At 35.5% G+C, this 23064-nt stretch overlaps 3 protein-coding genes across 6 annotated transcripts; 1 reads left to right on the top strand and 2 right to left on the bottom strand.

The window, feature by feature from the left end:
* Positions 1-205: 205 nt before the first annotated feature.
* Positions 206-5698, bottom strand: LOC133703418 (uncharacterized). Of its 4 annotated transcripts, none has more exons than XM_062127910.1 (7): positions 5093-5698; positions 4478-4905; positions 3574-3626; positions 3364-3486; positions 1875-2690; positions 1230-1449; positions 206-1107 (listed from the first exon to the last, which is right to left on the bottom strand). In XM_062127910.1, exons 2-7 carry the CDS (start codon positions 4770-4772, stop codon positions 575-577), a joined length of 2040 nt encoding a protein of 679 aa, XP_061983894.1. In that variant the 5' UTR covers positions 4773-4905; positions 5093-5698; the 3' UTR covers positions 206-574. The 4 variants fall into 4 exon arrangements, with proteins under 4 accessions (XP_061983894.1, XP_061983902.1, XP_061983910.1 ...); XM_062127918.1 differs by having other exon boundaries at positions 4478-4890; XM_062127926.1 differs by having other exon boundaries at positions 5180-5698.
* Positions 5699-13049: 7351 nt separating this feature from the next.
* Positions 13050-17350, top strand: LOC133694756 (uncharacterized). The gene is made up of 6 exons (XM_062116443.1): positions 13050-13483; positions 14319-14661; positions 16274-16358; positions 16571-16657; positions 16759-17001; positions 17095-17350. Exons 1-6 carry the CDS (start codon positions 13347-13349, stop codon positions 17169-17171), a joined length of 972 nt encoding a protein of 323 aa, XP_061972427.1. The 5' UTR covers positions 13050-13346; the 3' UTR covers positions 17172-17350.
* Positions 17351-17404: 54 nt separating this feature from the next.
* On the bottom strand, positions 17405-19607 carry LOC133694748 (zinc transporter 11-like). The gene is made up of 3 exons (XM_062116436.1): positions 19044-19607; positions 18345-18400; positions 17405-18211 (listed from the first exon to the last, which is right to left on the bottom strand). Exons 1-3 carry the CDS (start codon positions 19498-19500, stop codon positions 17687-17689), a joined length of 1038 nt encoding a protein of 345 aa, XP_061972420.1. The 5' UTR covers positions 19501-19607; the 3' UTR covers positions 17405-17686.
* Between the last annotated feature and the right edge of the window lie 3457 nt (positions 19608-23064).

Raw genomic sequence — 23064 nt, 5'->3', positions numbered from 1 at the left:
TTATTCTTTACCAATTTTATTCTTTAAAAATATATTTATGCAAATGGCTATAATCACCCACGACTGTCTAGTTACAGCCAGTGCGATAGGTGTTCTTCGTTTCAAAACCCACCTTCATTTTCCAACTTGAAATCAAGCAAAATGCTCATATTAAAAGTTGAGCAATGATTGAAACATTTGGCAAATTTTCAGGGGAAAACAGAACTAGAAACAACTAATTATTTTGATATTACAAGAGCCAAAGGTTTGGTAGATGATGCAACTTACAAGCGAGAATCACAAAAGCATGAACCACCAAGGGAGCCGAATCAATTAGAGGGCTTCTGACCAAAGTAATCTTAACTCCAATCCCAATTATACAACCACTGACAACGGAAATCTTACAAATCTTAGTTCCTGTACATCTATGGACGTGGACGTGGAGGTAAGAAGGGTTGAGAAGCAGCGATTCTCCTGTTATTATTTACAAGCATCCTGACCACCAAATGAGAACCATCCACAATTCCACGTTAGCTATAACCAGCAGCACCATGACAATTTAGAGATGATGCAGTCAAAGCTCTTTTTAAACATCTTATGCCATCACTTCCATGAGTTCTGTAGCTTTACTATTCTTCTCAGAAGTCTCCGAGACTTCCACGTCTATCTTGTCAGCACAGTCATTAACATCACCAACTACTTCAACCTGACCATTGCCCTGAACTTCATCATCACCTGCAACTTCACCTTTACCATGACTGATATTGATGTCTTCACAACCATCCTTGTTGCCTATGGAACCTGTTGTTGGAGGCATCACATGGTCAACACATTCCGTGGCTTCAAGATGGCTATCAGAATCACTTAACAGAGCAAACTCAGGTTTTCTCTCTTCAATAGTATTAGGTTTAGCACTGGTAGGAACTTCGACACAAGACATAGCAACAAGATCAGATGCCAGGTCCTTGTTAATCATCAAGGAAATGGATGTTTTTGTTTCAGGGCTAGTTGTAGCCGATATGGCTGAGAGTATGTCAGGTTTTGCCTGAATATCAATCCACTGATTGCCCACCCAATCTCTGGAAATCCGTACATCCTTTTTGTGCATGTCCAAAAATAAGTTTTCACCTGATACCACAACAGTTTATCATACAGCTAACAGGAAGACAAGGGGAAAATTACAGAAAAGATAATATAAAAGGATGGGTACAAATAGTAAGTGCTTCACATTAAATTCTTAAAAAGCAAACCTGGAAAGTAAATTTGCAGAACATCACCACCATTGTTATCGATTTTAGTTACTACACCTTCCCACCACCCATCGCTCCACCATGCATCCACTGCAGACCCAACTTCGAGAGCAGGGTCTGTTTGTTCATTCGGAGGAGGGGCTGGTCGCATTGTTGGGCGGCCTAAGCGCCTCATGCCAAGTTTATCAGCCACAGCCAATTTGAAAGCTGGGACCCATTCCTACAATTGAGAGAGTAATTCAACCTCCTTGTCAAAAGAAAAATACAGGATACACGTAACACATGTTGCAGGGACATATCCATTGTTAGAGATAATCTGTTGGACTGCACCTATTATTTGAGAATCATGAATGGAACTTTTTACAATGAAGCATGAATGCATCTGAAACGACCACTCAGTAATGATTAAAAAATCGCATCAAAGCTTATGAACAAGGTATCCCTAACAATTTCTCTAACAATCTGAATTGACCTGGACGTTAACTTCTTTGAGAATTTCCAGGCATCAATCCAACCAGGAACAGAAATAGTTCATCTTTAATTACAATAAACTCCAATGCTACCACACCATTATCTAGTTTTCTATATAGAATTCAAGTCAGGTGAATAAATCTAAAGAGAGTGCTTAATGATGCCTAAGCGTACCTCAAGATTGCCATACTCATCTTCATCCTGCACATCATCATATTGTATTTTTATCTGTTTTCGAGACACCTGCAAGACTGTACACCTGAACCAGCAACCCCGTATACCACTATCTTGGCACAACAGCTCAATCTTTTGATCAACCTTAAATAGATGGCTATACCATTGGTGGGACTCTACGCACTTGAGGGGAAGCAATGTTTTGCCTGACAAACCATATCTTAAGTTCAGGTATGACGAGTCAAAAGCCATAATCTGACTACCAGAAACTCCAACTCCTAAATGATCTGTCACAAATGCTTCAGACACACTGCTGCTTCTGGTCCTCTTGGCTCCCAGCTTTATGTTCTCGCTTGGATTCAATACTTCATCTTCTTCAGTTAGTCCACAGGCTATGCGCTCAGCCCCTAGAAAGGCTTTGGAATTCAAACAAGAGAGAATAGGTTGATCAAAATAGCCACGCAATTTACTCAAATCAAAGGGCTTTACTTTTTTGCTTCTAAATTGCCTAAAACACAAATGTATTCTCGTTGATAAAGCATCAGGAAAAGCAGCAAAACATTCCTCATAATGTTCACGAGTTAAGACTATGGCAGGACCATCAACACACTCTGCACTTATGACTTGTGAATAAGGTGTGATAAAAACTTCTTGTGGGTGAGCATTTCTTAGAGGAACTACACCCTTGACTTCCTCACTGTGGTGAAACCACCTCACTTTTACTTTTTTCTGTCCCCTCTTGTCTTCATACATATCTTCCAAGTAAGCAAGATAATGATTCTGTCCTTTAGCCATGACAAAGACAAACGATTGGATCTGCAAATGGAAAAATGAGGTAAAACTCAGGATAGCCAATGAAATTCAAATAGTAACTGGAAAATATTTGCATGCCTTCTAAAGAAAAGATAGCAGGTCAGACACACATCTCAGCAGAGAAGGTAAAAAGAAAATAAAAATAATCTGTGAAGTGGATAAGGCACATCAAGCTATTAACATACTGGGGAAATAGAATTTCCATTTGCGATCATATAGTTTATAACGCATCTCACCTTCCGAATCAATCAAATTTAGAAAAACACTTCAACAAGTGAATCGTACACATCTTAGAATCACATCTCATAATTACAATCTAAAACCAGTCCTCTTCCTACTTTCAAGTTATTTCTGAAAAAATAAAAAAGACCTAGAGACTTCATTGTTTTTCAATAGTCGTCTGCTTCAGATTTCCATCCAGAGGCCATTTTCTCGATCAGCTTGCAAGGTCATGTTCGAAAGTGTTTCCAGTGTTAGACAAAATATTCCAGCAACAGTTTCAATCAATTGATCATTTACACTTGGAATTATGCCTCTACATTGAACTAGTGAAATTGAAAAGCCAAGTTTCTAGTACAGATAAGGAAGTTTCATCAGGGAGACAAATGAGCCTAGCCCATGCATGTAAAACAACTCAACTCCTCCTTTCCCATTTTAATTGACAATGAATGCTTACTGCTATTGTAGTGGCATTCCTGCAGAATGCAGGATAATGCTTCAGTTGTTTCCCACATGTCCATGCAATGCCTGACCACACGATGTCTGAATCATGTCCACTGGGATTTTTCGAAAGACAGCCCTGCAATTCACATATAGAGATACATCAAAGCATTAATATTAGAATGATACAGATATGTGCCAAGAAAAAGTATATTCAGCATCTTACCTGCATATGTTGACCACCAAGCCCATTTACTGATTCTACACCTTGTAGTGTTTCTGTTATTAAAAGTGCACATATTAAATCTTGCTGAGAAAGTGTAAAATAATTGTACCAGATAAAATAAAGAACTAGTTTCCATGATGCTGTGCATAATTGTTCCAGAAAATACTGCCAGAATCTTGCAATAAATCAAATCCATATGATGCTTGTTCCAAATGCAACCTGAAGACACTGGTGCTTTGTGTTCAGCAGCCTTCATGCCTCCAGGCTGGCATTTGATAGGGCTTATCATACATTCCAGTTAATAAAAATATCAACAAATTGAATAAATCTGAAGGTTGTAAAAGATAGCCTGCCGACCAGCCTCCTGTAGGAGACAATTAATAAATAATGCACCTAAGGCTAGTTCAGAAAGATTTCAATTGCAAATTATCAGAAATGAGGTTCTAATCTATAAACATTAAAGAAGAAGAAAGTTAATAACCTTATACATGACCAGTAAGGAAGATAATTTTAAAAAGAAAGGAGGAACAAGGATATAAAATAACAACCAAACCATGATACATTAAGCATTACTCATACTAGACCAAAAGTAATTGACCATTGATCAATGGCTTAAATATACAATTTCATACATAGTATTGCATTGAAGATCAATAATAGCAAGTTATCATATAATATATCAATGACAGCTTACATGTGACACAAAACACATTGAGCAAATACATAAAGCATTACTCAAACAAGACCAAAGGTAATTGGACCAAGTACATAACGTTTCATACACAGTATCACATTGGAAATCTATTATAGCAAGTTATCCTATAATATATCAATGACAGGATACATGTAACACCAAACACATGGAGAAAACAAAAAAAAAATGCAGAAAAATAAAAATACATACTGGATCCATCACCCTGTACATGCTGCTTTGATAGCATTGATGTAAGCCAATCCACAACCTCCCTTCTTGACCTCCACTTGAAACCAGCATGAATGGAATTTTCAGCACCGTAAACCTGCACAAACTCCTCAGCAACCACATAGAACATATGCCTAACACTCCGCTCAGTTCCCACAACGGCAATGATAGATTCTCCGGCAGAATCCTTCAGGAAATAGTGAACCACACGATTTCCACGCTCCTGCGAAATAAACTGCTCTTTCCACTCCACAAAACAGTGACCACTTCCGGTCATTTTGACAGACAGCACCAAGAGAAGAGTATAATCAACCCTGATTACACAGCTGGAAGATGAATTTGCCCGGTGGAGATGGAAAAGGGTCGAAAACCCACTTGAATTATGGCCACAATCACTGCAAGCTTTCAAACTAAAGGTGAATTATTGCCCTGAAGTCCATGAATTATCTACCCAAAAGTGATACACCTCAAACAAAAAAAAAGTGGGTATCTCACACAAGTACAAAAATACAGTTTAAGGAACTAAAATCAGATTACAAAGCTAGGGAAAATCAACATATACTACAAAAGGGGACAGAATATCAAAAACAAACTAACTTGGTTTCTTCAAAATCAATTCTTCGTCAAAAGTCAAAGCAGATTAAGGGTAGCAGCTATCCAAATTAATGGAAACCTAGAACCCACCAAGAAGTTCGAGGTCAAAACTCAAAGAAGTCTACCAAAGAAAAAGTTAGTAGTAGAGAATGCAGCGCAGAAGTGAGAGAAATCTATGGTACGAAGATCTGACAGCAGATGAGTAACCCAGTTGTCGAAACTGAAATCTAATCCTGAAAGCAGCAAAAGCCACCAAGATATGGCTTTGACCGAGTTAAGTAAGAGGATCATCAAAACTATGAAATGGGCATCTCAGTCTGGGCTGGGAAAATGAGTGGTGATAGGATTTGGTAATAATTGAAGAGGAGGATTTTGTGAAGGTGGGTTTTGGAAGGGTTCGAGAGAGAAGTGAAAGGTTGAGGGTTTTGTGGGCTTTCCAGAGCGCAGTACTGGAAGGGAGAGGGGAGAGAAAAGATTAAGAAGATGATCACGAAAGACGAGAAGAGAGAGCAGAAGAAGAAGCCATTTTTCACGAGTGTTTGAAAGATTTCTAGGGGTTTGGCATGCATATCCACATGGATCCCGTTTGATCTTCTGTCTTTAGAGGTTTTTTAAGAGTATATTTGTTTTTTAAAAAAATATTAAAGTTATTATATAATTGTAATTATAGTGATTTTCTTAAGGTATCTAGTTTTTTTTAAAAAAAATTGTCCTGTGAGAAATGCTTTTTTTTCATTGGGTTCGGGGTGGCTATAGAGAGCAGTTTTTATTTATAATATAGTATAGAGTAAATACACAATTAAAAAACTATTAGTCTATAAAACATTTAGCTTTACCGTAATTTTATTATCATAATATAATATAAATAATAAAAAGACAATTTAATTTTAAGAAAACCAATTATTCTATAAATATAATTTACAAACTGATCAAAATATACGATGAGGTCTTTGTTTTACACACGACTAGGAGAAGTTCCATGTTCCCCTCGAATTCATGTTGGAAAAATGCACCCTTATAGTTTTTTTATAAGAAATTATTTGATAAAAATTTTAGAAAAATAGTATTGATAAAATCTAAAAATTCCAAGTAGCTGAGGAATAAGATTTCTGAGTTAGAGAAGTAGTTAATGAATTGGTCATAACAATTTCATTTATTCTTCTTAGTCAATGGGTTTGATAGCATATACTTTATGCTTGGTAGGCCAAGGTAGTTTGTAACTAGTACTTGCAAAAAAATTTTTTTGATGAAGATGAAGACTCTTCGATGTTTAAATAAGTATATTTTTAGAGAGATAAAATACAAGAATATTCTATAGAGAGAGGCTTTGAAAATATATATGCAGTAGATAATGAAGATTGTAGATCTTATCGTGTATTCATAGTTCATGATTCTTGTCATTTTGTGAAAAGAAAAGTCTGGAGTGTAATTTTACCATGATAACATTTAATGAGGTATAAATATCTCTTACATCTATATTAATATTTCATAGAAATATGGTGGGTTATTGGAGGACTTTTATATACCTAAAAGGTGTAGGGAGATTAGGGTTCCAAACGTCAAATGTAGTTGAATCTATGGAGGCTAAAGTCTTCTCCTAGACTAGATCCAAGGAAGAAGGGTCATCCCATTGGGCGTACTCCAGGTAGGATGGTCATTCCCTTTCGGCGTGCCAAGGAAGGATATGATTATTCCCTTGGAAGTGCCCTAGGTAAGATAGTCATTTCCTTGGGCGTGCCCAAGGAAAAGAGAGGATGGGCATTCTCGTGGTCGTGCTCAGAAAGGATGGTCAATCTCTTAGGTGTGCCAAGAAAGAATGGGCATTTTCTTGGGTTTGCCAACGAAAGATGTGGTTATTTCCTTAGGCGTGTCAATGAAGGATGCATATTTCATTGGGCATGCCAAGAGAGGATGTGCATTCCTTTGGGCGTGCCTTGGGCTTGGCAGTCGAGTCTGGTTCTAACTAGTGCCAGACCCAGTATGCCCGGGGCTTGGCACACCGCTTAACCCAATCATGTCTAGGTCTGGCTAGCGTCAGACCCAACATTCTCGAGGCTTGATACATTATTAAGCCCAGCTCACCTACACTGGAGCATGCTTGTTTTCCTTAAAATTTATACTTGTAAATCTTTCTTGATCTAGTGTTTTTTTTAAGATATACTGATAAAAACTTGGTTCATCAATAGCCATCAGCCTTTGCGATATAATAATATACAAAGACTTTAATTAATCTCTCAGATTAGGTAGAGTAGTGAGCTTTGCTCGTATAAAAAAGGGGGTAAGCTGTAAAAAATATAGAGAAATATGTATATGGACTAAAAAAATTCTTTCATATATAAAATAACAAGAATATATACTTATAAAATTTCTAAGAGATTAAGGATACCATACCCATCATTAGGGGTGTTCAAAAAAACCAACCAACCATTAAACTGAAAAAACTAAACTGATAGAAAAAACTGAATAAACCAATTAAAAAATAAAAAAACCACCTGGTCCGGTCCGATTCCGGATTAAAAAAGCTTAAACCAATTGAACAGGACCAAACCAAACCGGTTTAATAGAATCTAAAAAAAGGTATAAATAGAAACAACTTAAACCAAAATGCCTTAACCCTACCCTTCCCCTTCCCCTTTTCCAGCCGCTCCACCCCTCCCTCCCTCCGTCCCGCTCCTTCTCCTCTGTGCTCTTCTCTCTCATTCTCTTATTGTCGATTAATTAAGAATATTTTATTTTTGAAAAATAGTGGGGGAATGTTGCGTCCAAAAGCGTTGCCTGTGTACATAATTTGTTTTCAAGAAAGATTGGCAAGTAATTGCATTTACACATTAAATCTTACTTTATTTCATCACTCTGGTTTATTTTGGGGTTGACTTCTCCTACAATCACTCCTGCTCTCTGGTTTATTTCATCGATTTGCAACAACAACAGCAAAAACATTTTGGTCTTTCTGGTTTGTAATGCTAAAAAACCGACTCGAACCGAACAAAACTGGTTCAGTTTGAACCGATTCTTGGTTCAGTCCAGGTTATATTAACAAAGAATACTATTTTTTGGTTTGGTTGAATTTTTTGGTTAAAACAGGACCGGACCGTGAATACCCGAACCCATCATCTATATAAATTCTTAAGTGGTTATGTGGAATCCAATGAGAGTGAACTCATACTTAGAAACTTCTAAGTGATTATTGGTTCTTGGTGAGCGGGAGCCTATAGCTTTTCCAATATTGTCATAGGGCTTAAAAGTCATCCCCTAAAGAGTGACTATCATGATTTTTTTTATGGGGGCATAAGAGCCTCACCCCACTAAGAGTAGTGATTACATGATATTGTTATTTGTAATAAGGAGACCAATCACATCTATACTTTGGAGATTGATGCATATAACATTGAGAAGATTACATCTATCCTTTAAAGATTGATGTAAATAACTGAGGAGACTAAGTTAATCTCATAGAGAGTAGTGCATATAACACTAAAGAGACCAAGCTCATCCATTTCAAGGTGTATTATTGAAAGGGTCTTAGGCATCACCTAGAGAAAATAAAAGTAGTAATTTTGAATAAGTCATTTATATATAAGAAACTTAATTCTTATTCTCATTGGCTATGGTAAATTTTTATTTGAGTAAAGTGTTCGGCGTGAGAGAGACTTTTCCCTTTTCTTGGATGATTATAAAAAAAAATACTTCACATGTTTTATGGTTTAAATCAACATTCCACTCGTACTTATTGAAAGCCTTTTAAAATCTCAAAGCTCTGACTGCATTTGTGAAGTTGGCAAAGCATAACCCAAATTTACTTGTCTCACCTTGAGTGACTAGCATTACCTCAATGAAGAGTCGAACCTGATTGGAAAGTTGTTGAGGCTTTGCTTGAGCAGGAGTCCGCAGTAACGAGAAGACATATCCCGCGTCCTAGCCCAAGAAGGTATTGGTTGTGTGGCATGGAATAGTATGAAAATGTAAAAAACAAGCTTTAAAAAGAAATCAATGGCTCTTTGATCAGTTTCTATAGACAACGCTATTGATAAAGTCCCAAAAAAACCAAATAGCCTAGGAATAGGGTTCCCTGGTTGAATAACCAGTTAATCAATTGGTCCTAATAATTTTATCCATTCTCACTAGCTAAGGTGTTTAATAGCATATACTTGGTGTTTGGTAGGCCAATGTGGCTTGTAACTAGTACTTGCAAAAAGTCTCATTTGGTGAAGGTAGAGACTCTTCAATGCTTAATAAATATATTTTTAGAGAGATAAAATACAATAATATTTTAAAAAGAGATGCTTTGAAAATATATATGCAGTAAAGAATAAAGATTGTGAACTTTTGTTTTGAAGGTCACCTTATGTATTTATAGCCCAATGAGTCTTACCTTTTGTGAAGAGGAAGGTTTGGAGTGGAATTTTACCCTGATAGCATTTTATAAAGTATAAATATCTCTTATATATATATATATAATGTTTTATAGAAATATGGTGGGTCCTTGGAGAACTTTTATACACGTAAAAGGTGTAGAAAAATTAGGGCTTAAGACATCAAATGTAGCTGAGCTCTTTCCTAGGTTAGACCCAAAAGAGGAGAGTCATCCCTTTAGGCATGCTCCAGATAGGATGATCATTCTCTTGGGCGTGTCAATGAAGGATATGGTCATTCTCTTAAGAGTGCTCTAGGTAAGATGGTCATTCTCGTAGGCGTGCCCATGAAAGATGGTCATGATGTAACCATATTATTCGATAATTTCACCCACATCTACCTAATGTTTTGTTCATGTTTTATATATAAAATGCCTTGATATTCTTTGTTTTATGTTTTGAAGGCATTTTTGGATGAAAGATGCAAAAAGGAGTAAATTGGAGGTAATTGGTAGATTTGACGTTCAGTCGATGTTTTGTGCAGAGCGTGAGTTCTAGAGATCGAAATGAAGTGATTCTAGTGGCACTAAAAAGCTAACATCTATACCTTTCTGGAAATGTAATGCAAGAAAAATAAAAGGAGAAAGATCATGGAAATCACATCCTGCAAAGTCAAATCTCGCATTCTGCCAATGTTGACCTTTGGTCATTCTAAATTTAATATCTTGAGCTACAGAAGTCCAATTGATGCAAACTCAATTTTCTTGGATTTCAAATTCAAAGACCAATCCACACGCAAACTTTTAGCCAAAAAAGATGTCATATGAAGGAGATATGATCTTCCAAAGATGACAACTGAATTCTGCCAGCAAACAGGTTTTGTGAAGAAACGAGTCCAAATTACATTCCGAAGCATCTAAAACCGACATCCAAGTTTTTATATCATCAATTTAGCTCCTCTAAGTCAAAGTTTGAAGATTTCATGCAAGACTATTTCTCCTTTTTAGGAAAAATAGTTATTGAAGTACTTAAATGTAAACTGTCAATTTAAGGAAGGACTATTTTGTAAAATAGAGACTAGGGTTTCTTAGCATATAAAAAGAAAGAGAGAAGGGGCAGCAGCCAGCAGAAAAGAGGGAGAGCAGAAGGAGGCAGCAGCCAGCATAGAATAAACACAAATTCTCTCCTCTACAAACCCAAAAAAATCATGCTCTTTTCATTCTTTAGAAGTAGTTGTTCAATAGTTATGCAAGGCTAAGCTCTTTTCTTGGTTGCAAGGACACAACAAACCTTCGGATTTCAAGAACCATGAGATTTATTCTTCCTTCTATTTTCAGTTTATGTTATGAATGAGTATGATTGTTTTCCTATGCATATTTTCTATGATTGTTGTTGATGATTGCTAGAGCGGACTCTAAGTTATTGTTGTGAGCAATCTATTGCTAGTTTAATATCAAAACCGGAGTTGTGATATATGAACTTGTGAAGCAACTAAGCTTGATAATTGTGGCGGAACTACATTATTGAACGTAGGAAGAACATTAGAACAAAGTGACACAAGCTGCGAACAGCTTGTATGTTAATCTTGATGAAATTATCTAGTTCTTAAAGCTACCATTAAATGGAATCATTAGTGCGGACACTTTGATTGTTTATTGGTTATGATTAGTTATACGGCAGATCCGTTAATTAATCAACGTTAAGAAAAGATAAAATTTCAGAACATAAACTGCAATTTTCGTTTCAAGGATCAGTTCTAATTTCCGTTGGTGGATGTGTGCTTGCGACCAAGGTTTGTTTTCTTGATAAGTTTCGGTTTTAATTGATTTTTTTTGCTAGTTTAATTGCTGCCATAGTTTAGATAATCACAAACCAAATCCCCCCAATTACATAACGTACAACATAAAAATCTGACTTGAAACTTCCTCATGGGATCGACCCCTTGCTTGCTCTATACTATTTTGTGTGTTTTAAGCTAGGGTAATTAATTTGTGCGACCGCGACATCGCAACAGGTCATTCTCTTAGGTGTGCTAAAAGAGGATGAGTATTCCCTTATGTGTGCCTAAGAGAGGATGATGATTACCTTATACATGACTAATGAAGGATGGACATTCCCTTGGGCATGCTTAAGGAAGGATGGCCATTACCTTGGGCATGACCAAAGAAGGATGGGTATTCCCTTAAGCGTGCCATGAGAGGATGGTCATTCTCGTGGGCGTGCGCATGAGAGGATGGTCATTTCCTTGAGTGTGCCACGAGAGGATGGACATTCTCTTAAGCGTGTCCAATGGAGGATGATCATTTACTTGGGCGTACCCACAAAAGGATGGTCATTCTTGTAAGCATGCTTAAGGAAGGATGGTCATTCTCGTAGACGTGCCAATAAAGGATATGGTCATTCCCTTGGGCGTTGCCAAGAGAGGATAAACATTCCCTTAGGCGTGCCCAGGAGAAGATGGTCATTCTCTTGGGTGTGTCCCAGGAAAGATGGTCATTCCCTTAGACGTGCCAAGGGAGGATGAACATTCCATTAGGTGTGCAAAGGAAGGTGTGGTCATTTGCTTTAGCGTGCGAAAAGAGGATGAACATTCTCATAGCCGTGCCAAGGGAGGATGGACATCCTCATGGGTGTGCCGAAGGAGGATGGTTATTCTCTTAGGTGTGTCTGAGGCTTGGCACATTATCATGCCCAGGGCTTTGCGTACCACCAAGCTCAATCGCGTATAGGTATGGTTTGCACAAGACCCAGCTTTCTCAGAGCTCGGCACACTACCGAACCCAATCTCGTCTAGGTGTGGGTGACACCAAACCTGGCGTGCCTGAGGTTTTGCACACTACTAAGCCCAATCACGTCTAGGTATGGCTGGCGTCAGACTTAGCTTTCTCAAGGCTTGGCACATTGCCAAACGCTGTGTCGTAGGACTAGACACACTACCAAACCCGAGATGTTGGGTCTAGTTAGGGCTAGACCTCACGCGCATTTACTTGGATGTGCTTGTTTTTCTGAAATTTTATACCCGTAAATCTTTCTTGATCTAATATTTTTTATATAAAAATATCATATAAAAACTTGATTTATCAACTATACTAAACTATTCTACTTTTTTAATTACTTATGCTAATAAATATTTAAAACAAGAATTATAAAACAACTAAGTTGTCTAGGAATTCATGACATTAAAATATTTTAAAAATATATTTTTATTTATATTAATTATTAAATGATCTTTAATTTCTTAAACTTACATCACATAAATACATATTTTTTTTATTAAAGTAATTATTAAGTTCAGAGTGGAAACATCATTTCTGCAACATTTTCTTAATAAAATCAATGAAATAGCGAAAGTGAATTAATATTAATATTAAATAAAAAATAGCTTTATTTATAACAAATAAATATTAAATATATATTTATTTGTATTGTGATAATGATTGTTTTTTGTTAAAAATATATTAAACTAATTTATTTATTTACTTTTTAAATTTTATTTTTCATATTAAAACATTAAAATTGTTGAAAAATATTAAAACACTTATTTTAAATAAAATTAAATAAATTTTTAGCAAAACTTTCTAAAATTAATACCGTGTTGTTGTTGTTGTTTTTGGTTGTCCACTGGCCAAGCAGAAGCAGTGTCCCTCTTTCCCTTCCTCCCTCTCCTCGCCAATAAATCAGTAGCCAGTCAACACACACACACACACATACTTTCTCTTCTCTTTTGCATTCATCCCAGGAAACGGAAAGACACAATCTTTTCAGTTTTTATGATCCTTCACTTTCTCCCCCATAAAATTAATTAAATCTCTCACTTGCGCTGCTGCTTAATTATCAAGTTTACATTATTAATATTAAATAGAAAAAAAAAAAAAACCAAACATCCTCCTCCTAGTTTGTTCACAATGGCGGGCATAGCAATAGTGTTAGATCTGTTGTCAAGGAAAAACCCTTCTTCTTATCCAACCCACTTCTCGGCCTCCGCTGCCGCCGCCTCCATCGCCGCCTCCGCCGCCCCTTTTGCTTCTAGGTTCCTGTTCGGGTATTCTCTAATCTCTTTGCTTCTTTTCTATATTTCTTCTATACATCACTCCTGATTTTTGTTCTCACTCGTTTGCTTTCACGTGGATTCAATTTCATGTATTGGGGGTTTCCATCACATCACGTGATTTTACTGCCTTCTTTTGCTTTATGCATCCCTTCGCTTCCTCACCCAGCTGTAGCAGAATTGTGGTTTGATGACGATATTTTTAATAGTTGGAGAGTAGGATTTGAATCTTTTACGGTTTTTAACACATATATCCTCACACTCTAAGATGAACAACATTGTTTCAGAATGAGCTACTCCATTTTTATTGATTGATCCGGCACTTATCATCCTCTTAAAATTGTCCTAAATTGTGGAATTTTTTGGAGCCATGAACAAGCTTATAAATTGATGTTCTGGAGTGAGCGGGACACTTGTTCCATGAATATAGTTTACTGCTCAAGTTAATGCGTCTGCCATCGTCCATTTCTTTCTTTCTTGAATCAATGAAACTGGTTGTGTTTTAAAATTTTAGCATATAACATAAATTTCTCAGCAGTTCATACTTATACCAACACAGGGTTGCATCATTTTCATGTAGAAGAAAAGGGAATATAAGTTAGGTGGAGGAAATTGGAGGTTGGAACTTGGAAGTGCACACTTGCTTTTGTTGTCAAGAGATTGTTTTAAAGCTATAGTAGGGAGTTCTACCAGTGATGATTTGATATTATTCTCTTATGTTTCTTATTTGAAACCAGCTATTTTTTTTTTCTTATATTACTTGTAAAAGTATGTTTATGTCATTGGGTTTGCTTTTACCTCACATTGACCTTCTTAATGGCCATGACAGTCAACCCATGATACCAGTTGCTTACTGTGATGCTGGTGCAGCATTGTCTGGTGACTATATTTCTAGTATACGAAGAGCATCTGCAGATATTTTTCAGAAAGGCTCTCTGAAATACACTACCAAGGAGTATTATATTGAGTTGAAACCTCTGTTTTCAGCTTTTGAATGGAAGCAACTTGCTATGACATCCTTGAGGTCATTTTTGATGTTCTATTTACCTCTTCTGGAGCCTAGTACTAATACAGAAGAGGATGATGATGACTTCCTTCAGGATGCTCATGAAGTGCAACGTGTAGACTTGGTTGTTCCCTTCCAAAAATCAGTGAAGCAAATTATTCGTGAGGTGAGTTGTATACTTTTGCTGGTCTTCCCAGTCTATCTATTTTAGTAGGTTTTGTGCTGCAAATTTCCCATCACTAAGTCTTGCAACTCCTTTATTTAGAGTTATCTCATTGTAAATCTGGGACTATAAGCATGCTTATCAGCGTTAGTGGTTTCAATACCAAATTCTAATTTCTTGCTTTAGTATCACTAAATAAAAGCACTGTTTATTCGAGTCATTAGTGAATTAAATTGTTGCGCAAGTTCCTGGGTAGTAGATCATAAAACTGTATGGTATTAACCTTGTTGAAGGACATGATTACTATAAAGAAAGATGTTTCCTAATAGCATGTTTTTTAACATTTTCTTGTCCTACGCTTAGTGACTGCATCAAGTTCCAGTCTGTGGAGCAGCCAGCTTATACTTCATATAGGAGTTAAACACACTGTGTCCTTTTATGAGTTATCGTAAATCAAAATATTCTTATCTGAAATGACCATTGCAAAATTGAACGAAGTTCCCAACTAATTTAGCACTGAGCTTAGTTGGATGGACTGAGTTTAGAAATCTGACCTTGAAATGATAATAGTTTTCTGAATGCGGTGGCCATCTAAGTGAAGTGTCCACAGTTATCCACATTCATGAACTCATATGCAGATGTTTGATATTTTGCTTTTGCTACTTTAAGGATTGAGCTTGTTGCTCTACCCTGAAATGAATTGCTTATTATTATAATGCTTGTTTTATGAGAACATAATGGTAGTCATTTTGAACTTGTAGCTCCACCTTGTATTAATTACCATGTTATTGTGCTTTTGCAAAAGGACCAAATTCACCGTGGTACTGCAGTGGCTGGGTGGGTGGCCACTTGAATCCCATATGGGGCCTATGTCATTTTAGGCATAATTATGGATGCTTTCCTAGTCTTTACCATCTTCTTGATTAGCTATAGCGAACAGGGGCTTTTCCTGTTCCTGCTCAATTATTCTAAATGCTCTTACATCTGTGTTGTGACTTGATAATGATAAAAAAAAAAAACTTGTCAACTGTGGACAGCATTCTAATAGTGCTTCTTCAATATTTGAGTTGTTTACTGCTCTTGCAAGTAAACGAAGGGATTGTGGATTTTAGTTGTTTTCGTTCCTGGCTTAATTTTTTCGCCCAATTATCATTCTTCAGTAAGCCTGCATTACTAGATTTAACAAGACTGGTGCTCTGGAGGGATCTAAGTTATTTCCTTATAATTATCATGTTTTTTTCACTATACTCCCCTTTAACATACAGTCTATCATATTGATAATGCTATACAAATATTATTTGGTAGCCGCCTTTAGAAAATAATGTATGGAGTCTTTGACAGCAATGTCAATATGCCTTGCACAACGGATTGGGTGGAGCGACACCAGGCATTGCCATCCATTGCCCATGCATACTCTTACACTGTCGAAACTAGACCTCCCAAGGAACAACCAAAAAAAACTAGCTTTGAAATATATTTTGCCTCGGACTGATATGTGAATGGACTGTAGAAGTTCAGCTGTTTTAGTTGCTTGTCTTACCATTTTCAAAGTGTTCAAAGACTAGGTTTTCTACTACTTATTATTATTATTATTATTTTTTGTCTGTGATCTCAGACTACTGTTGTAACTACAAGACGCATTTTAGAAAGACTTGCTGTCCATCACATTTCACAGCGGATGGCATGGAAACTTTTGAAAGGTATCTTCTCTCCATGATGTGACTAATGTGATATTCTTCCCATTCACCTAACAAATGTAAAGCTACTGAAATTAAGTACCGACTGAAGAAGTGAGATGCTTCTGGTTTCTTTATGAAGAATATTAGAATAGTAATTTTAACTTCCCCTTCCCTAGCTACCATGATTTTTATTATATATTCTGAACAACTGATGGAGTTTATCAACATTTCAGATGTTCCTAAATCAGCCATCCGCAAGGCTGAAAGAGGAATGCCCACTATGGTTTACTTCTTCAGAGTTTGCAGATCAACTTTCAGAGGTTAGATTCATTATGCAAACATTCACACTTTCAACCTGACCTCCTTTTCGTTTTCATTTCTTTTTATAATTATCTTGCTTCCCTTCTCTATGTGTAAGCAGGACACTTTTTAGGGGTTGCAGCATCATGGCTTGTCCAAGTTGGTATTGAAATTTACCGATTCTTCTCTCATTTAACAAAGCCTGAAGAAGAAAGCAATGATGTTGACAAATCTGAACAAGTTAAACTTCTTGGGAAGAAGGTTACTGGAGTCACTATCAGGTGCGGTGCATCGCTAGTTTTTGCTTCCATTGGTGCTGGGGTTGGTGCCACTCTTTTTCGTCCTTCAAGGGGTCAGTGGATTGGTAAGCAATCTTGCTCAATCCATTTTACTTTCTGGGTACCATGACATAGCATCAAATGATTCCTATGATCTAATTCACAAAGTTTGCATGCAGGTTGTGCTCTTGGGGATTTGGCTGGTCCGGTTGTTGTTTCTATTTGCCTGGAAAAAGTTCTTCACACCGACCTTTAGAGCGCTGGGGATAAATTATCATGATGTATTTATTCCCCCTGCTTTAAATTTGACTAGTTTTTAACTTTTCTTTCTCTCTATCTGATTATTATACTTGCATGACACTCATTGAGGCCGATGTTATTTTTCTTTTTACGATAAGAGATTTCAAATAGTTGGTTCTGTTCTTGAGACGTTTAGAGTTTGCATTTTTGTCTCTACTTTTGTGTTAAATAATGCATGTTGGACGCAAGTTCCACTATAATATTGACCCTTTCAATCCCTGTATTGGATTATGAATCCTGTATCATTATACATTGAAGGGTAGATCCACACCATCAAAAATCTTTAATGATGCTTGTACCTATAGATTGTGTCCTGCCAATCTGGCAAAACATAGTTTTTCCTAGTAATAGCTTGTGACAGAGCTTGTATTCTACCACCACCCATGCTCTGCACTCATGTGGAGCAAAAAACAGCAGACTTCCAACAGGACAACAGCAGACATCCAAGTAGGCACGTACCCTCCTTTGTTTTCAGTCCCATATCATCACAACAGCAATCACCCCGATCCCCAACGATATGGCCAAGATCTTGTAAAGCGGCGTATCAACTAAAACTGATCTCTGGGGAAGGTAACCCTTGGTTGAAAGATGGTTAATTGAGACGTAGATGAACACCCCACATGCCAGTCCCATTGATATGGCGAAGATCCAGTCTGCCACAGGACCCTGAGTTGTGGCATCTATTATAATCCCAATGGCCACGCCAACAGGACTTGAAATGGCAAATGCAAAAGCATAGGCAACACATGATACAAAGGGGCGATCTGGGATCATTCGAAGGAGAGCTATACCCATTGCGATTGCTGCAAATATCTTATGCAAAGTGATAGTCCATAAAGCTTTCCAGGCATCGGCTTTTGTCTTTGCAACACCTATTGCAATGCCCTCGAAGACAGAGTGGAAACACAACGCAAATATTAACAAAATGCTATCCCCAAATGAACTGACAGTTGAGAGAGTGGATTTTGCAGAGGCAGCATCTGTACCATTGTGCATCTTTCAAGGCACAATTCCATCAAGAAAAATATTAGTAACAGTAATTATTCCAATAAAGGAGTTTGTGCATAACTAAACACAGAAAATTGTTAGCATCGACTAAAGCTGTAAATATCACATGTATAATTTCCACCTGAAAATGTGACTGGAAACTGCTGGTGTGGCTTTTTTTCCCCTGCAGAACACCCCCTGCAATAACAAAAGGAAGGAGAAAGAAACGAATGCATCACTCTCCATTCTCTAAGAACGTAGCCAAGAGACAAAGTTCGCATCACCAGATTTTGGACATGTTGGGGGATATATGGTCATTTGATCATTGTTTTCGTTTTCATTTTCCTTTTCCTTTCAGCAAGAAAAAGTATTCTAGATTAGTGGCGCGTCAACCGACATTAAGTACTTTTTTAATACAAAGTGTTTGATCAATGTTCCACCAACAGAGGAAGGTGGAAGAAAATTCATCACTTTCCACCACCATCATTGCAAAGAAAACCAAAATACATCAACCATGGCTTTACATCATCATAAGCACAAACTCTGTGAACTTTAATCTTTCAAAATGCAAATCAACGCCTAAAGTACAAAACCCTAATTCTATTTTTTTTTTTAAAGTACAAAACCCTAATTCTATTTTTTTTTTTAATTTCATTCTTTATTTACCAGCTATGCATGATAGCACTTTCAAAAAATAAAAAACACACAGGAATTGATTTCAGTGGACAGTCTTCACACGAACATGTCAAGAAATTAGACTAAAATATTTTGCTCAACAAAACACGGAGTAGATGAATATAAAAAACATTAAAGAAGCAGATATTGTAGGGATTTTACATACCTTGAAGCTCTACATCGCCACCATTAGCCTGGCTGACCACACCTTTGCTATAAACATAAGAAATGATAGAATCCGCAAGCATCGTCAACAAATAGCCAGCACAGGCCAACATGAAAGCAAAAGGGTACTTCTTTTTTGTCAAATCCTCAAAGGTCTCATTTGCATCGCTCAAGAAGTGCATCAAAGCAGTCCCCAGAAACACACCGCTAGCAAACTGAGTCCCTAACACCAAGAACCCCTCGTTCCACTTCAAAAAATAGGGGGACACCCCACCAATGAAAGTGCCAATAAAGATCAGTATCAAGCACCATATCTTAACCAGGATTAAGGATGTCGAACGGAGATTAATTTTTGTGGTGTCACCGTCGGCGTCGGCGTCGTCGTTGTGGCCACTGTGCCCGGCTGTTAGAAGGAGGAGAGAGAGGGAGAGACAGAGGAAGAAGAGAGAGCGAGACATGGGGCAAGAAATAATGGATAGCTCTAAAACGTAGCCTAGACTAAACAAAGATTAGCATTTGTCGAGGAAATGATAAGTTTATATAGGACACAGTTGGTGTGGTAGAAAGCTTGTACTGCAAAGAAATGAATAAATTTCTAGTATAGTACTTAAGAGGACATAGTACTACAAAACAGGTCATCTTTTACCCTTGAAAAGTCTTCTAACTCCATTTTTTACTCAACCCCTTTCTTATTTTTAGTTCTTGGTGCCTTCTCCTCTCTACCCCGCAGTTTTATGATTATTGGATGGACCACAAAAAAAATTCATGTTTGTGGGCTTCGCTGGGGTACCAGTTTCTCCACTAGAGAAGATGATTCCTCTGTTAAGGGTAATGTTTGACGAAGTGGTCTGTAGGAATGAAATGTTTCATTTGGTTGGTACAGGGTGTTTTTTTTTTTTAAAAAAAAAATTATATTTAAATAATTTTTTTTTGTTTATTTATGACATTAATACATTAAAATTATTAAAAAAAATATTAATTTAGTATTTTTTAAGACAAACATAATTTTGAAACCTTCCAAATATAGTTAAAAATATAATACAAAAAATATAAATAGTAATAATTTTTTTTAAAATATCATGTTTACTGTACCACTAAGTGAGAAGAGATTTCTAACTATAGTAAAACCTCTATAAATTAATATTTTGGACGATAAAGATTTTATTAATTAATAAAGAAGTAATTCATCAAAGTTTTTTTTCCTGAAACATTGAATTTAATACATATATTATTTATTGTGATTATATGATTATTATCTAACTATAAATTATTATTATTATTATTATTATTATTATATGTACTTTTTTAATGAAAACAAGTTCAAGAATGTCATTAGCCTTATTAAGTAAGAGTCACATATCTATCTACTTTGGCAACAAAATAAAATTATATTTGATATATATTTAATTAATATACTTCATGAACAATAATTCAAACAAAAATATTTATAGAAAAAAATATAATATCATAAACAATAAAAATAAACATAAAGATTTATCAAATACGTAAAGTTTGTGTGAGTACAACCACCAATATCGTGCATTTCACGATGCACACAGCCACCCTTTAGCAATTACTAGCTTGATTCAGACTTGGATTTAGATTGAATGTGTATTCTTTGTACATGGCCATTATCTGAAAAGACACTAAATTTCTTTTTAAACAACATTTAAGGAAAAAAAAACCAACAACAACTCAAAGAATATTTGCGAGTATGATTATAATTATTTTTTATTTAAAAATACATTAAAATAACATAAGAGGCTGATATATATTTTGATAGCATGAAATCCTTGTTATAGTAAAAAACGATGTTTACGAGTATAATAATAGTTGTTTTTTAAAGTATTTTTTATTTAAAAACATATCAAAATAACATAAAAACTAATATATATATTTTGATAGCATGAAATTCTTGTTACAGTGAAAATCAAACAAAATTTATATTGTCACTAGATACCATGCCCACGCGATGTTGCGGGCTTGTGGCATGCCGATGCATTGTCGTTAGTTTGTGGAAAAATAAATAAATAAATTGTATAGAGAAAAACTATTGCAATTCACAATGTTTTCAAGGAAAAAACTACAAAGCTAAATTCGTAACCAGATTAATATTTAAAAGATAAAATGAACAAAGAAAATTTTGAAAAAAATCATTAAAAATAAAAAAAAATCATTTAGGGAAACACTGTAGTAATCTAGAGTGTTTCATAAGGAAATATACAGTTGTAATTCTCAATCAGCTCAATATTAAAAAAAAAAATTGACAAAGATAATTTTGAAAAAAATCATAACAAAAAAAAATATGTAGGGGAACATTTTAAAGAAAAAAACTACGAAGCTAAATTCTCAACCAGTTTAATATGAAAAAAAATAAAATCGATAAAGACAATTCTGAAAAAAATCATAAAAAAAGAGAAAAAAAACATATTGGGAAACACTATAGCAATCTACAATGTTTTTCAAAAAAACCACAAAACTAAATTTTCAACCAACTTCATATTAAAAAAATAAAATCAACAAAAATAATTTTGAAAAAAAAACACAAAAAATGAAAAAAAAGGGCAAAAAAATAGAAAAAAAACATGTGGGGAAAGTTAAAGCTGAATTCTCAACCAACTCAATATTAAAAAAAATTCCACAAAGATAATTTTGAAAAAAAACATGTGGAAAAACACTGTAGAAAAAAAAACCATGTGAAAAAACATTGTAACAATTCACAATGTTTTTTTTAAAAAAACTACAAAGCAAAATCGACAAATACCATTTTGAAATTTTGAAAAACAAATTCATAAAAAAAGGCATGTATGGAAATATTATAGTAATTCATAATGTTTTAAAGAAAAAAACTACAAAACTAAATTTTACCAGTTTAATATTAAAAAAATAATTAATAAAGATAATTTTTTTAAAAAAACACAAACAAAAAAAAGACAATCTTGAAAAAAAACATGTAAAGCACAAAAAAAGAAAAAAAATATGAGAAAAAAAAGAAAAAAATATATATAGAAAAAAAAAATATGTGGCATGAAAAAAGTAACAGTCCTTTCCCACGTCTTTTAAAATATTAGTTAATACTTAATAGGCATAGATCTTAAGATGCAAGGCTTTTTAACTTGTTCTTCATTTCGTTGTCTAAGATGGTGCTGTCAAGTATTGTCACCAACTAACTAGAATTAAAATTTCCCCGGTCCAATTATTCACATGCAGATGAAGAAATCATGGAGAGAGAGAGGAGAGGAAGGGAGGGTCAGGCCCCACTTGAATTAGCGTCGCCGGTAAGCTGGAGCTGGCACAGGCCAGAAAGACTTTCATATTCCACACTCCAAGTCGTCGGCTTTGGATTGTGGAGTGCAGCCAATCAAAGGTCCTAATCCTCCTGATGCTGAAACCATTCACAATAAAGGCAAACTCCATTGACAACGAAGCAAAGACACAGTAGTCTAATCACGTTCACACTATCAAAACATCAGTTTCTTTACTCTCTCTCTCTCTCCTTTTCTTTTAATTTCTGGACTTCTCTAGGGTTTTGATTTCTACTGGGCTTTAAACGGGTTTTGCATATGTCTCTTTGAATTATCTTGATCAAAGCTTCGTGTTCTTTTTTATGTTGATTAAGCTCACCAAGTCTTCATTCTTTCTTTATCATCCATATGTTATAACATCTTTAGTTTCTATGCTTCTCCGGGCTACTCCGTGGCTCAGTTTTATAAAATAAATACAGACGTCTTGACAATGATAAAGTACATTCAGACCAACTGATTAACAGGGTAATTTTTTTAAAAAATAATAGAAAAGAATGAAAGTGAATTTTTTTTTTTGTAAAAAAGCTCAAGTCTGATAATCAAATATGAGAAGATAAAAGTTAAAAAAATCAATTTAAAAAAAAACATACATCAAAGAAAAAGATCCAAGTCAAGTTTGGTTAACTTTACAAACCTACCAAATGCGATATAAGATTGGGGTCTAAAAATTAAACTAAAAAAAAAGACTTAGGAAAAAAAGACTGAAGTAAAATAAGA

The sequence above is a fragment of the Populus nigra genome, chromosome 1 (assembly GCF_951802175.1).
Source record: "Populus nigra chromosome 1, ddPopNigr1.1, whole genome shotgun sequence".
In the NCBI taxonomy this organism is placed as follows: domain Eukaryota; kingdom Viridiplantae; phylum Streptophyta; class Magnoliopsida; order Malpighiales; family Salicaceae; genus Populus; species Populus nigra.
This window is presented reverse-complemented; position numbering and strand designations above follow the sequence as displayed.